Source organism: Ostrinia nubilalis, chromosome 2 (genome assembly GCF_963855985.1).
Source record: "Ostrinia nubilalis chromosome 2, ilOstNubi1.1, whole genome shotgun sequence".
In the NCBI taxonomy this organism is placed as follows: domain Eukaryota; kingdom Metazoa; phylum Arthropoda; class Insecta; order Lepidoptera; family Crambidae; genus Ostrinia; species Ostrinia nubilalis.
The window spans coordinates 6,983,193-6,999,547 of NC_087089.1; the positions used below are offsets into that span (position 1 = coordinate 6,983,193).

General features: G+C 34.5%; 1 protein-coding gene across 1 annotated transcript in view; it reads right to left on the reverse strand.

Moving 5' to 3' along the window:
* Nucleotides 1–5,479: 5,479 nt before the first annotated feature.
* Nucleotides 5,480–16,355, reverse strand: part of LOC135078386 (gamma-aminobutyric acid type B receptor subunit 1) — a 60,848-nt gene continuing 49,972 nt past the window's right edge. The window contains exons 15-17 of the mRNA XM_063972967.1: nucleotides 13,978–14,115; nucleotides 9,942–10,017; nucleotides 5,480–5,954 (exon numbers count right to left, since the gene is read on the reverse strand). Of these exons, the coding sequence (XP_063829037.1) occupies nucleotides 5,932–5,954; nucleotides 9,942–10,017; nucleotides 13,978–14,115 (237 nt within the window). The 3' untranslated portion in view covers nucleotides 5,480–5,931. The remainder of the gene's footprint in view (nucleotides 5,955–9,941; nucleotides 10,018–13,977; nucleotides 14,116–16,355) is intronic.

Here is a 16,355-nt window from a genome sequence, read left to right on the forward strand (position 1 = left end):
AGCACATTGCGAGCTGTTATTTAACAATTTTGGAATAAAATATTAACAAATATTTCATGTGAAATGTGGCGCGGACTAAGAGTTGACATATTTTTGTGGAATGACCCATAAATACATTTTATAGGGGCCACTCGTATGTATAAGGATATTAGCGTAGATAGACTAACATGTTCGGAACCTCTGTACAACTTCTCGCCGCCGTGTTTTGCGTTACCTTTTGTTCTGGGAGGCAGCCGGTCCTTTGTAGCGGTGGAGAAGCCTGGTGTCGACACGTGGCAGACCATTATTCAAGGAGCATGACTACGGGATATCTCGGCACACTGCACACTGACAGTATCTATGTAAACGTTTAATCAGCTTATGTTCGACTACGAGCGCTATTAGTTATAGAGCGCGTGTTTTGTGATCTTGAGCTGCGACATACCTTTTTAATTGTGAACGTCAGAATGGCGGGTGTATGATCACAGAAATTAACAAAATAAATATGATTAATTACTACCTGAGGTGTACTTTGGTGTATCTTTAGTTATTTATTTTGTACTTCTCTAAGACGGGAGCAATTACGATTGCAAAATGAGCCGCCAACCTGATATCAGGTTGGCGGGTGTATGCTGAAATTGGACGAAACAGGTAAGTTATGGTTTTCTAATATTTATCATTATTTAGTACCTGAGATGTACCTCACAAATAATGAATATGAACCAAATGCGACGAATAATTATCGAGAAAATCGATACGAAAAATTTGATGTCCACTTTTTTTTTGATGGCCACCATTTTTTATAAGAAGCTAAAAAGTCGATACACAGAATAATACATACCGTAGTATTTTTTAAAGTCTGTTTTTATAGCACGCACACTTGTGAATTTGCCATTGCCTTTAATTTACTAATCAAAAAGTATTGACAGCAGCGCCCTCTTGTAAATGTCATAAATAAGGTTGTCCAACGTGGCAACAATCGGAACTATAGTTCCAAAATACTGAACTGTCCTACCCCTGACATTGACAGTAGGGCGCCACCGTCAATACCGGATCGCTGGTTCCGATTTTTGCCATGTTGGAAACCATATAGTTGAACGATGGTAGCGCCCCCCTGTCATTGAGTTTGGTGGGGCAGTTCAGCGTGGGTCATCTGTAATAATCGAGACATCGTCTTCTTCAAATTTCATTCTCTTCTTCTTTTCGTCTCCTGTCCTTCTTCTGTTTCTCTTCTTTGTAAAAAAAGACGAAAAAATAATAAGAAAATAAGAATAAGAACGTGAGAAGAAGAGTCGAAGAAGAAGAGGAACAGAAGAAGATGAGAAGAAGAATAGAAGATGAAGAAGAAGAGACGAAATGAAAAAAAAAATTGCCTTCTTTTCATAATTAAAACAATTTTCCTCACGTCAATTATACGCATGCTCATGTTGTAGAGATAGATTAATGACCTGATGATAAAATTATTTTCGAAATAAATTAAACTATTGAGGAGAATATAGGTTTAATAACGTGAGGACGTGAGACGCTTGTGAAAAATACCTTTCTAAAATTAGAGCCTCCTCTAAAGTTATTTTTCTCAAGCATCTTACCTCCCCGGTGACATAAGCCTGACATTTTAGTTTCCTAAAAGTAGCTGCGTGTTCAGCCAATTCAAGTAATGCTAAGCTATTACAGGCAATCGGGTGCCGACGATTCGCGGCTGAATAGACATTTTCTGGACAAGGGCGCTCAATTGGACCGCTTGTGACGTCTATCAGGTGAGATGTCATCAAAGGAGGATCTCGATTGGAAAATTCGTACGCTTTGTATATTACGTGCAGGGAAATTCGGGTTTGACACAATAAAACACAATAGTACATTCAGATCATTCGATGACTTTTTATTTACACAGTGATGACTTCGGTGAGACGTTCAGTACAATTAAACTTACAGATCACAGGGAAGTAACGGATCATTATGAAGCTTATGACAATTTGACAAACCTACCAACATTCTATGTAAACTAGTTAAACGAACCAATCTGTCGAATGAAAACTGTAGATAAATATTAATCTTTTAAACTATTTATCCTTTTTCATTGGACAGATATCAAATCATTTAAGTTCTCCAAAATGTAATAAAATTTAGAATGTCAACGATTTCCTATATTTTATACTTTAAGGAACAATATATACAACGCACGAAATACTCTGTCAATTTAAAATTTATTCTATCTGCAATAATACTTGCAACATACAAAAAAGAGCAACACCATTATGTTATAAGGTATAACAACTTTGGACTGTAACTTAACGTATTAAGTTCAATTTTAAAATTGACAGTAGTTTCGCACCTTAAGACAACAATAATGGTGATACTGTGACGTAATCATTAATTCTATGCAGTCAAATCTTTGACCAAGGCCAAAATAACATTTCACTAATACAGTGAAAGTATGAGTTACCATCCGTGAAAAAGTGTCGAGAGGATATGTATTGCATTTACGAACTTTTCTGCACTTTGCTTGTATTGTAGTAGGTAGGTATAACGTGCTAATTAAAAAATCTGTGACTATCTCGTCAGTGGTCATAAAATACTTAATTGCAATGATAGAGTCTAGGTTCTAGGGTCATAAATAGCTCGGTATAAGTGTTAATCGGGCTTATTTGTTTGATAAATTGACAAAATATAATGACACACATTATAATTTTTAGTTTCTTTTTTTATTACAAGCTTTATTTACAAGCTTTATATTGACTTCACTTGTTAGTATGTGTGGGACAAATCTTGCAACTGAAATTAAGACCAGTTCTCCTCAACCGATTCAGCTGAAATTTGGTATACTTATGTAAGTACGATGACAATGCAATGTTATGGTACCATTGAGCTGGTCTGATGATGGAGTCAGGAGGTGGCCATAGGAACTCCTAAACGAAACGGCGGAAACTTATCGAGTTTGGGTTCGTTGGATTCGTCTTTCCGAGCACTTTGGTGCTAAATGATGACCATGGCACAGATTGAGATACAACTAAAAAGTTTAAAATAAAATTATAATAAAAAAAAAGTTTTTTAAGAACAAGCTTTATTCTGAAATGCAGTTGTACTAAAACGCAAAAAAATATTGTATGCAATGTTCAAATACCTAATTTCGAAAGCTTGTAGCGCAAACAGAAAAAAAACCTACACTAAAAAGTAGAAAAATAATTACTAGTTACCTACTTATTTATTAGGACGAATTATTAATATTTATGTAGGTATACCATGATTGATACTTCTGGAGTCGGTGCCAAGATTATGAAACATGTAAAGTTTGCCTGCACCGACTCCAAAAGTATCAATCATGGTATACCTACATAAATATTAATAATTCGTCCTAATAAATAAGTAGGTAACTAGTAATTATTTTTCTACTTTTTAGTGTAGGTTTTTTGGAGTCGGTTTTATTTTTTTTTATAAAATTTTACTTATTTCTTGCTTTTTAGTTAACTAATTATTACCTTGATGTTACCACTGAAGGTAGGCAGTACATTGAGACCATATTCTTAATGTATATTATAAAAAAGTTCATCCCCAATTTCCCACCCTTGGGGGTGAAATATTTTCTTCAAATTCGCATGAAACCACCCTTTTGATAATACCTATTCAACAAAAAAGTAATCGTTCTAATTGGTTTATAATCGGCGGAGATATTGCGTATAAAAAAGTTCATCCCCAATTTTCCACCCTTGTGGGTTGTTTTTTTTATTATTAAATTTAAATGGGACCACCCTTGAGGTATTACCTATACGCTGAAAAAAGATTTGTTCAAATCGGTTCATAAATGGCGGAGTTATCGCGTAACAAACATAGAAAAAAAAAAAAAAAAAAAAAAAAAACATACGGGTCGAATTGAGAACCTCCTCCTTTTTTGAAGTCGGTTGAAAAAGAAGAATAAATTCCATGCGCGATACAAGCTTTCGAAATTAGGTATTTGAACATTGCATACAATTATTTTTTTCGTTTTAGTACAACTGCATTTCAGAATAAAGCTTATTTTAAAAAACTTTTTTTTTATTATTGTTGATACTAATAAATAAATCGTACCTGCAACTCTGTCTTTCGGAATTCTGGGCCAGCGACAGTTCTTTTCAGTGCTGCAAAAATAAAACTTGGCTGTGATTTGAACACACGCCAAAAAGGAATTCGGAAGCAGCCGTTCCGAGAGAAAGAGCAGACTTTCATTGTGTTTAAAAACACGACAATGCATGGAAACCAACTTGTAATGGAGTAATATAATCTGAATCATATTCCTTCTTATCTGTTTAAAGAAAATGGCTGGGTCGGGTCGTCGCGATTTACGGGCCGACCCGCCTAAGTACGGGAGTCGCACCCTCTCTGAAGCTTCAGCCATACCAACGCGTGCAGATCGCATTGGCGATGGCGATCACTGCGCGTGTACTTATAGGCTAATGACAGGACACGCGTTGGTTTAGCTAAAGCTTAAGTTAAACTCATTCATGTAAGCGTTTATTTCGATTTGTAGCTTTTGAAGTGCAAATGAATTCGTAAAATTGTCATTATTAGGGTACTATACCTACATGTGGACGAATCAATATAACTTACAAGATTAACTAAATAAGTTAGCTCTAGCGACGTAAACAAAAAATCCCACGAAACGATTCATTTCTGATAAATAAATATAACTATTTGACTCTACCTCTAAGTATGAGTATCTAGGACTAGATTTGTCACTTAACACAAATGTCCTACTTATGAATTGTAATTGGCAGTGCTGTGTATCTCTGTTTTACTTAATTTATTTTCTACGAGTATGTTGTATGTCTTTTATAATGTGAATATGATTCTGATAATTTTTCAGGCAATGAAATCTTCCAAAAATGCGCGTGATTTGAAAACTTAATCTACTTTGTGAGATCGTTTTGTTATTACAACTATTTACATGTATTTAAATGTATTATGTTGTTTTGGCATCAAGTATCACTGAGATTGAGCCATCTTGGACAGGTACATTCTAATTTATTTATTTTATCGTTTTTCCTAATTATCATACTGGATTCTAGAGTCAAGATTTAGTTGTTTGGTATGGAAAAGGTTTTATACACAAAAATGCGGATGTATTTTTAAAGCGTTAGAGCCAGTAAAAACAAAGAAAAAAGAAAGTACCATCTGATACATAACGTAAGTGTTAATGATTTTCAGACTGTTTTTAGTTGGAAACTAGCTTAGTGTAGGTACTCTAAAACACAAGATTTTAACATTTTCAATTTTATTACAAGCCTTATTCATAAATTGAATTATATCGTTTCGTTACTCTGTGCATTACCTATCATGTGAAGATTTTTTTTCAGGTTATCGTTAGCAAAATACTTAAAACTGAAAATAAGTGATCATACAAATTGAAGGTTTCTGGAAAGTATTGTCCATGAGTATGTTTTGATAAAAAAACTTACTTTTGTGATACTGACATGGTAAAGTGCATCAATGAGGGATGATAACATTTTTCATAAGTAGTTTATGTAATTAAATATCTACATTAAAGTAATACATAGTCTTTCAAGTGTTTCATATTTTATACACCTATTATTATTACAATAACATTAAAATTTTGATTTCATCGTAACATAACGATAAAACTATGATAAAATGTAACAACGGAACATTTCAACGTACCAATTCTAAAGACTTACACTCACTTGGGTTCCTGTTTTAGTAAAAGTCCATCAAAATTATGATTCAAACAGCTTCTAGTTACGCAGCTTCCTCCTTGGCGGCTACTGGACAAACTTGTGAAACTAATGCTTCTATCTTTTCGCACTTTTAATCACTTAATGTCATATCATCTAACTATGTAAGAACACTTTATTTTCTTATAATTACAAAGGAATTTTCTACAGCGTTCGTTTGAGTTGTATAGATAATAAATAATATCACTATTCTTATTCAAGCTAACATTGAAGATTCCCTTGCGGGCGATCAGATGTGTTCGTCTTGTACATCTGCGAGAGAGAAAAAGAACATTAATCTTTGTTTAATAAAACATTGAAAACCACACCCAAATATCGTTTGCTACATAACAAATGAACGTCAATGCGAAATAAATGTTTCTAAGCTTATATTTACAATATTCTTGCGTCTTTATTCATTTCTAAACTAAAAGAAGCATGAATGTGCGCCTAGAATACGTTCCGATAGTTATTTTCTTTTTTTTATGTTTTATTTGTTATGCACAAATGTTTGTTTTTGAATTCGGAACGCATATTAGGTGCAACAAAATGAAATCATTATTTTTACAAAAAATAAAAACATTTAACTTGCAATCACTTTTACAGCGTCGTACATTAACGATTTACACATCAACTTTACCGCGTAGGTACAAAATAAATGAAGCTATAAAATAAAACGTAAATATTCAATTACAACATTCATGCAAGGAAATCTCGTTACTTGGCATTTTACGTTTTCCTTAGCGAGTGTCACTAGTAGCGAGTTTATTTTATTCTATGTCTATTTAGTGTTGTTATGAGCCGTATACTGCGACTAATTCGGCGTCAAGAGTCTTATGTTGACAATAAAACAGTGTCGTAATATGTGTATGGCTCGGGTGATCCGATACCTACTGGTTTAAGGCCACTGAGTTATCAACGAGAGTCGTGAAGCGTTGTGGGGTGCTCGGAGGAAGACAGTGGCTGGAGACGAGTGCAGTGTGTTCGGGGTAATCATGCATTGAGTTCAGAGAAATATTAAGCTGGAGTGGTGTATTATTATTAAAAGAAGTGATTAATTAGACGGCTTTGTACCTTAAAAATTTCAGCGAGGCTTATTCGTTGTCCGATTGATCATTAATTTGTTTGATAAACTAACGCGAACGAAAGTGAGTAACATTTAAATCAAAATTCAGTTCGCTCTTCAATGTTGTGATTAGTTTTAAAATTATTATTTAGCTAGAGCTGCGTACACCCTAACGCTACGTTTAAATTTTCGGTGTATTCTTTTCTGTCGTTCAATACAGCTGTTTTATATGAGTAAGAGGGATGGCTAGTTCTGAAAATCGGAGTAATTGACATGCAACAGTGACAACATATCTACGGAATTAACAACAGGGAAACAAAGAGGTTAATGATTAACACACACAGCTAACTTTTCTCTGAACTCTGACAAACATCAACAAGTAGGAAGGTTGTATCAGGTACATACGGACAACACGTGGGTATTACTACACAGGGTGGATAACATTATCTACTTACATTGCGTGCTACCATATTCCTTTGGAAGTACAACCTATGCTCAAATAACATTTATTTACATACCACATAGAAAAACTATTAAACTTACAATGATCTTTTTCTCCCCGACAAAACGTTATGAATATGAAGAAAACAAAAGTCGATTTGTATTAGTGTATTTCATGTGTTTAAACACAATAACATTCAACAGATATAAATATTTAAATAAGGTAATAGCGTCATAACGAGATTTGACTGCATGAATTCTAGTCTATAATAATATTAAATCGCTATGCCACTAAAAATAATGCAAACATTCGGCATATTTGCTGAAAATATAGTCAATGGACGAATTAACATTCTATTAAAACAACAATTTTAATTTAAATATAATTTGATAACAATTTGAGCCTATAAACTATTATATTAATTATTTCGTGCGAATAAAATATAAAAGTGATAATTTGAAGACATTTTGTGTATTTATTTATTATTAAAATGCATTAAAGAACAATCGTTGTAGTGACGCTTAATTGCTAAGTCTGGAAATCCAGGCTGAGATTACAGCTACCTTATGACGAGAGTATTAGCTAAGTTAAATTTACAATAGAACAGGTAGAAATTTGAGTAGATTCGTATTCTAAAAGTATCACTAAATCAGTCTAGAAGGAATTTTAGGTAGGTAGGCAAATACACTGAGATAGTGCAGTCAAGACGTTAGTAGGTAGTGTGAGGAGATGTGTTGATAGGAAAAGTGGAGAAAAAATCACGCAATTTAATATTTATTACACGGAAAAATAATTGCCCAGGATTTTATAAGATTTCGGACCAATTTATTCAAAGATAACAACAAAAACACGTCACTTTATACATAAGAATAAAAGTAAGTAAAAGTATAACGATCTCGAGTTTAGGCGAAAATAGTTTGAACTAATCTCTATAAAACCTTATTGAGATGTCTTTCAACTAAGATTAACCAGTACAGTATAAGTTAGACTACTTTGTTCGTATTACGACCTACATTGAGCTAGTCTAAACTGATCGATGTTATGGCGCATATAGAGATTTACCTAGCTCAGGCAAAACTGGTTCGTCTAAACTCGGAATTTGCCTCAATAAATTATAGAAGATCAATTAAACGAAAATTTGGGATCACGTGACAAAACCTCTCAATAATAATGAGTTTCGGGCTTGTGGAAGTGTAACGGACCAGACACAAAAGGGGTTTGTGCAATGGGTTGGATCGAAACCTTACTTTATAGTATTTCCCGTAAAATCTTATAATACAATTATCTGCTGTATTGCTTTACACGATAAGACGTTTAATATTTATGTAACCGTTTTAAACTACTTCTAAACTATTTCAGGAATCGTTAATGTTTGGGATGCATGGGATTCATGTGAAAATGAATTTAAGTTTGAAACTGAGAAAATAAAATGAGGCAAGAATTAATTAGTTAAACGGCGTCAATGTAATGTTTTAAAGTATGCAGAAAGGAGTTAGATTTTAAGAAAATAGTAAGTAAGTACTAAAAGTCATCACATAATCAATGAATTTATTAGCACTTATAACATGTCATTGAAATCGAATGACGCAAATTTTTATTAATATTACAATGACATGGCACTTCTATTACGTCATGTTCCAATTAAGTTATTAGTTATTTTCTATCTGAATCCGTAAAAATATTAACTTGTAATTAAAACTCAAACACATATTCGAACTAGCGTTAAGGGTGCCAATTATGAATAAACTTTCCGTAACATAATGAAAACTAGTTTTGATTACTATTAAATTGAGCTATCAAATCGCTATTAATAATATTGTATGGTGTACTAGGAACAATCTGGTAGGCAAATATGTATTGGGTCGGAGCTTTATTTGTTTTTCTTTAGGTAGCGCCAAGAACGCGAGACAAAAGGTCCAAAGGCTAAAACCTATCCGAGGAACATTTGCATTCGATTGTAGACAATATCTGTTTAGGCCTCTGAAGAAAACCCCAAGTTTTTGTATGTCAACTAGGTACCCTTGCTTCGCACTAGAGAAAGTAATAAAAGGTTGACGCTGTAAGAATTTACGCGTTTTGTTGTTTATTTAAAACTTACAAAACAAACCTTGCTTCGACAAAATAGTTCATTTGTTATTAATTGGGGTTCAAAGTCAACTGAGGGAATTCGTCGCCTAGCAGATTTTCCAACATTATGGTGGTGGTGACCGTACAAATGAGTACCTACTTAGCGTAATTGCAAGACAAACGATCAGGTCATGTTCCTAAAATAATAAGCTTTTTGTAACAAATAGGCCTGTCAAATGATAGACCGCATCACAACATTCTGTCATGCGTGGTTGAAATAATACTGTTTTTCTGAGAATAGACCTTCTGAAACATTAGGCCGCATCACGACATCTTGTCTCGCGTCATTGGCTGGGGTATGAGATAATTGGGTACTTGACACACCAAATTAGGTTTTTGTTTTTGTATAGCAATTCGGAATGATGACGTCACATTTTCGCAAAGTCTAAAATAATAAGCTTTTTGTAACAAATAGGCCTCGTCAAACGATAGGCCACATAATGCAGGTATTGTTATTGACAAGCCTTGAATTTTACTTGTGTCAAGTACTCAATTTAAAGGTAACTTTCAGAGAAGTCAAGGTCAGAGACAGAGGCGCGGGAGGAGCGCGTGTAGTTGGTGGACGTGCCATAGTCCGACGTAGCGGTGGCGAGGTCGGCCAGGACCCCGCCGCCGCCGCCCGTACCTTGCGTGACGCCGTCCGCGGCCGCCGCTTCGCGTTCCGCTAGCTTCTGCTTCAGCACCCGAATGCGCTCCTCTTTCTGTGGAGATGCTTTACTTTTAGTTTTTTAATATAAGTGCGGCTTGCAGTAGCCAGTGTCGAGTAAAATTATCAATTCAAGTACAAGTTTATTCAACCAATGGTGTAGTTCAGAGTGGCCAACCTCGCAATTATTATATTATTTAGTATTAGTTGATCGTGGCAAAGCAAACAATATAAATAGGCAGGTAGTTCAATTAAATTGGCCACCCCTGATGTAGGTATACATGATACGTATAGTTGATATACCCCGCTCTCTTTAAGTTTCAGTTCAGTAAAGATGTGGCCTCGCGAGAGAAATTGAAATGGTGTAGCTCTGTTTTGTTTTATTTGTCTACCACTTGCACACATTCAGAAACATTTATTATTGCATGAAATTCGGCTGAAGACAAGTTTTATAAAATAAAACAAAACCACTAAACATGGTGCTTCACTTTTCCGTCCCTCTACTTTAAGTTACATGCTTAATTTAGCTTTGTAATGAGCTCGGAATAAGATCAGACGCCTCGATGACCGAGGGTAGTAACGCTACGATTACTGAGCGGGTCAGAGGCTAGTTTAAGGAATTTTCCGAACTGCAAACGTAATATCCAAAGGTTCGTGTTATATTGGTGGTAAAAGCGGTATTAATTATTTATAGCGGGACCAGAATTGATTTCAATAATGGCGCTTAGATTCCTAGAAAAGTTTTTGGAATTGAGTGGTCTAAAGAATATTTAAGGCAAGATTAATTTTCCAAAAATACATATTCCATCAGTCCGTTAAGGAAAAAGTAAAAGGAATTTGGGAAATTATCATCATAACAGGTTCTGAGAACTACGTAATTTAGGGCAGTTTAAATAATATCTTGGTGACAAAAAATAAATACAGAACATGAAATTAAAAGTGCATTGTAATTTAAGTAAATGGAATATCATAATAATTTCTAGTAACATACCATGTTGTTGACCTTAAAATAAGTAAAAAAAAAATATTTAAATTGCCAGTGCTCCACCCACTTTTCATTTTTACAAACGCTCCATTTCCCAGAAATCTCCGTGGGTTTTGCACTGAGTTACAGATCATAGTTCTGAGAATGTGCCAAAAAGGAATAAACATGTGGAAATAATGTGCTGCATTTCCACGCTTTGTCAATAAAAATGAAAATTCTATTCACAAACGATGCTTGCTTAAGTGAAACAGAAAATCGAACGCACAGCGTTGAATAGAGCTCTCTGATTGGTTCGTGTGTCACCCTGTGCGTCCACGCGCACTGTGAGACCTCATAATAATGTTTGTGAATACGGGCGTAAGCAGGCTGGAATTGTCGGCAGTAATTGTCGACCAACTAGTCTACTATTTCGGCTTCAGCGGTTAGTGACGTGCTGCAAAAAATAATATTAGATTTTAACGCCCGGCTTTGCCTATCAATACTGGCCCACTTAGGTATGTGTGTAGCACCCCTTATACATAACTACACAAAACAAAATATTTTGAAACAAATCCCAGTAAAAGTTAGTATTATCGGAGGCGTGAAATCCATGAGCGATGTGACCCAGGCCTCCTTACGCGCCGTCGTTTTAGATTTTCGCTGTATTTCCACTACTTTCGCCAAATCGAACTTTACGGTAACGACTTATTCGATGGAGGTATTTGAGGCTATTTGGGAGCTATAAAATTGGATGAAGCAGTTCACGTGTTTGGACGTGTATTTTCTTTACGAAATACATATTTTGCAGAGACTTTTTTACTTGGAGTCCTTCAATATTTGACACAAAAGGGTAGAGTTTCAAACAGTCTTTTAAATAATTAAGATCATGTATATTATCTTGGTCGCAAATGCCTGTTTGCAGTCTAGGCCTAGAATCAAAAGGCTGTAAGTATTCTTTAAAAATATGAAAAAAATAAATGAAAAACGTCCTCTAGAACATCGTGCCGCATAATTCTAATACGTAGCAAACATTTGCCCGAGTAAGCCGTATAAAGATATTTATGTGGATTGTTGGTAGCCTACTGCATGTTTGTATTGGCAGGCGGCTCTGCGTTTAGTTTACGGTAATGTTGTTTAATCCATTACGTGAGAGAGCAGTAGTAATTTTTCAACCGGAATGGATGGAAGGAACGTTAAAGAAAAATAGTTCCATCATCATTTTGATATAAGGTTTTCCCATCTAATATTCTAAAATTATCATGACATGTCATCATTACGACTGCAAACATAAATAATACACAAATGAAATAAAACTCTTTGTTATCTCTCTAATTACTGGCATGAAAGGACAAGGTAAAAAGAAAACTTAAAAAGAAATGAAAGATAAACAGCCAGTTACTCATAAAAAAACCTAACGCGCATCAAAAATGGACGGTGGGAAGCGTTCCCGAATAAAATATAAATAAATGACGTCGTTTAAGCGTTAATTTACTTTATGGCCGTGTAAGCGATGAGTGGCTGGAAGCTTTTCATTAGAGTAAAACCCTGAACTAGGTGCTCGGGAACATGAAGTGGGATGGCCGCGTTTGTTATTGTTCGTTTAAAAAAGTAGTATTACGCTTACATTTAAGGCTGAGATTTTGTAAATTCTACACAATAACGTCCCTTTTCAAAATTTACTTGCTGTTTATCGATTTCAAAGCTTTCAAAGTTAACAATCATAATTATTATAATTGAAAACTAATCGGGTTTTCACGGAAATTAAGTGTGAAGTTGTTCATCTTCCCTATAGTGTTTGCTACGAAAATTAACACATTTATCCACAAAAATACGCTTGGCTTTTTAATTAGGGACTTCTTAATTTCAAAGTGATAGCATTATGCATTAAACTATTCGAAACACCTCCGTGGGTATGACCACAAAAAATTTTTCAAAATGCAATTCTAAACTTTGAATAGTCCTAGCGAGAATAAGTTGACAGTTCGCGATACTGTTGAACTATTTGCGCATAATTGATAGAGCATAGTTTGTGCAAGCTATTACGTATGACTATTTGCTGAGTCAATACGGATTGGCCCGTCTTTATATCTTGAGAAGCACACGGACGGGCACGGGTCTCAAGATGTCACCGTGTGACGTGGATGTACGAGTATCATCTGTGTTTCGGCAGTAGATAGAGCGCTATCAACATGTTGCCACATTAACGATACTTGATGGACAGACGATTGTTTGATAAGTATATCGCAACATAATTGAGCTTGTTTGGTGTTTATTTTTGTGTAGTGTTTCACTAGAACACAATGAATGACGCAACATGCGTACGAATAAAGAAATATCGGGATTTCAAGCCAAAAAGATCTTACCAAGAAAAATCTTTTCTATTTCTGCTCTCAATTCTATTTTATTATTATAGAAGCGGTATAACTGTATAAGGAGGAAATTGGATACAAAATACACGTATATTCACATTCATATAGAGCTTTTGTCCGAAAATAACTATAATATGTACCAAATAAAATGGAAAATGTGTACAATTATTTCAAGTTAAACAGTTGTGGTTATGGTTCCAACAGGTTACAGCTAATTAGTGGATGAAGCAGAAATTAAATACGTATTACGAAACAACCCACTTTATTTGCTTTAAATTAACGATTCATAGTTTTGTTAACTTATTATTTATTTCGTTTAAATGCATTTAAACGGTAGCTCGCAATGGCATTGGAGAAATGTTAAAATTGAACCCTCGTACCCTTAAATCCACTTAGTTGTATATGGGTTTTCATTAGAGCAATTTTATTTTGCTCAACCTTTCGATGTGGATATACCTAGATAAATACTAAAAAAAAAACGTTGTTTTTTGTTAATAATGATCAAATGGAATGTTATCCTCGACATGACTACTTGAATGCAAACCGTGAGAGCCACAAAGAAAGCCTTTTTGGCTCATTCATGGCTATGTTCTGTTCGTGCACAAGCGTACCAAAACCCAATTTATTGCCATTAAAAAAGGAAAATCCAAATAATAAAAAAAGTTAAAAAGAAAATTATTACCTGCGCGATGAGTTTCTGCAGCTCTTCGTTTTCTTTCACGAGCTCCCTGTAGCGTTCTTCATCGGCTGGGGCGGAGCCCGAGCCCGAGCCGCGGCCGGACTCGGCGCGCTCCGTGGGGTGCCGGATCACCTCGATCACCTGCGCCACCGTTTGGCCGAATACTAATATTTAGCAGCGGAATTCATGCCTCGTCCAACATTGGTTATTGGGATCAAATATTGGAGCCAATTTATCGTGGTATTGGACACAAATGTTACCAAATGTCCTTTGAGAGTTTTGGTGACTTTGAGCTTACTTTTGTACTTAAGTTATTAGTTATGTGAATAGAAAATAAAATATGTGGATGGGAGCCAATGTATGATTCAATGTATGGACGTGGCTTTCGGAATGTTTTCTACAGAATATGGATAAAAAGTTAAGCAGAAAGTAAAACATTATTTTACAAATATCGATGCTTTATTTGTTGCCAATAAATATTTGCAATATTATTATTACAGTTGGATCAACAAATAAATTCTGAGAACATACTTTGTGAATGTTTTTGTAAAAGGTTGAGTTCTTCGAACTTTTTATTCACAAAGAATTTCTAAAATATTTTTCTGAACTGTATAATTAACTTTTACTTGGTAGGTGAAGTTCATAAACCAGATACAATAAAATAAAATAAATCTGAGTAATCTCAAGTGACAAATTTATTTTTCCGTAAAGCTTTCTATTTATTTGAGGTGTTAATATTAAATAGGACAATGATTTCGAAAAGGTCTTTTCAATAAAGTATCATTTACGCTAAAACTCTTTCGAATGGGATGATCCAAACTAAAAAAAAACCCATAGTAGATAAGCCATACCCCATGTCATAAACAACAGCTATTTTAATTTAGCGCGGCGATTCTTTCAAACGGCTAGTAATGCGAATTCCGATGACCGAGGTAAAAGTCTATTGGAATTTAGAAGGCCGTTTATTATATGGATTGCCCTAATACTCGCCCCCAGAGAATAGGCCAAATGATGGGCTGACATTTTGTAGGAAATAAAGCATTCTTATCTTTTTAAACCACTGGCTCACAAAACCGTTAATTGTGTGAAATCAAGTGAAAACAACGTATATCTTAAATGCTGGGAACATTAATCCTTAGAGTACCGCAAACTTTTGCAGCTATTAACCTTAATGTCACATTCCACAAAGTTTGCATTAATTTTGTATTACGTCACAGGAACTCGGGGCGCAATAATCCGCCTTTCCTGTTTCGGTCTTGTCACTAAGTACTTATATAAACTTGATTATGTCTACGGTAAATAAAGGAAAATAATTTTGTACATTATGTTCTGTTCTGTTGGATGTACACTTTTAATAGACAAAGTAACATTAGAAAATTAATGAACTAAAATTATGCTTTACGATAAAATCAACACGAGTTTATTCGATCCTTTGAAGCGATAATATTGACTGGTTTAATAATGTGGTATCATTTTTATTCAACAACTAAAGACTCAATTTTTCAAAAAACACTAATATAGATATTTTTCAAACGGCTTAATTAATTCTTAATTATTTTGTTTTAGATAAACCAAACTTGAAAATTAAGCCTGTATTAGAGCAAGGTAATTTTCACAATACTACATAGTTTTGTGTCAGAATAATGGATTACTCTAGAAGTGCGAGGTAGATTTACAAATTCCAAATCTGAATTTCATAATGGAACCTAAATGGTATTTTAGTTAATACCTAGCTATGCTCTAAATAATAACAATGGATGGGGATTGCATTTCAGCGACTCAAATACTCCAAATAGGTATGTTAGGCCGCATATTTATAGCTAATTTAAATAAAGTCTAGTATCCATTAGATTTTCCGCCTTATCGATGAACTAATTAATTTACAGATTAAATTAAACTCCAGCCCCGGGTTGGAGCCCACAACCGCAAATGGCGTTCAAAGCCGATACGTATAACAAAATATTATATTCCTAATACTGACATAATATTACATAACCCACCAATGCTATAATTATTGCTCACTGAAATAATGGTTTTATTATTTACATGGTATAATTACGATAACTCATTGGTTGGTATACTCAAAATCAATACGATATCAGTGTCCAATAGCATGGTACACATTATAGATATTATACTGTTTAATTATTTATTTATCTGTAATGATTGTGGTCATGTATTTTGAAGCATAGTTTCATGATAATGGAATATTAACTATTCCGGAATCAATAATGAATGTAAGCCAATACGTGTCTAAAATTAATTAGAATTGTACTAGTATATCATTGGTGAGCTAATAAGCGACAGCCCAACGTTGTCGGTGTCGGACTACTGATTAAGTAGCTCGATACCTGTCTTAGATTAACTGGAGGGGTTTACGG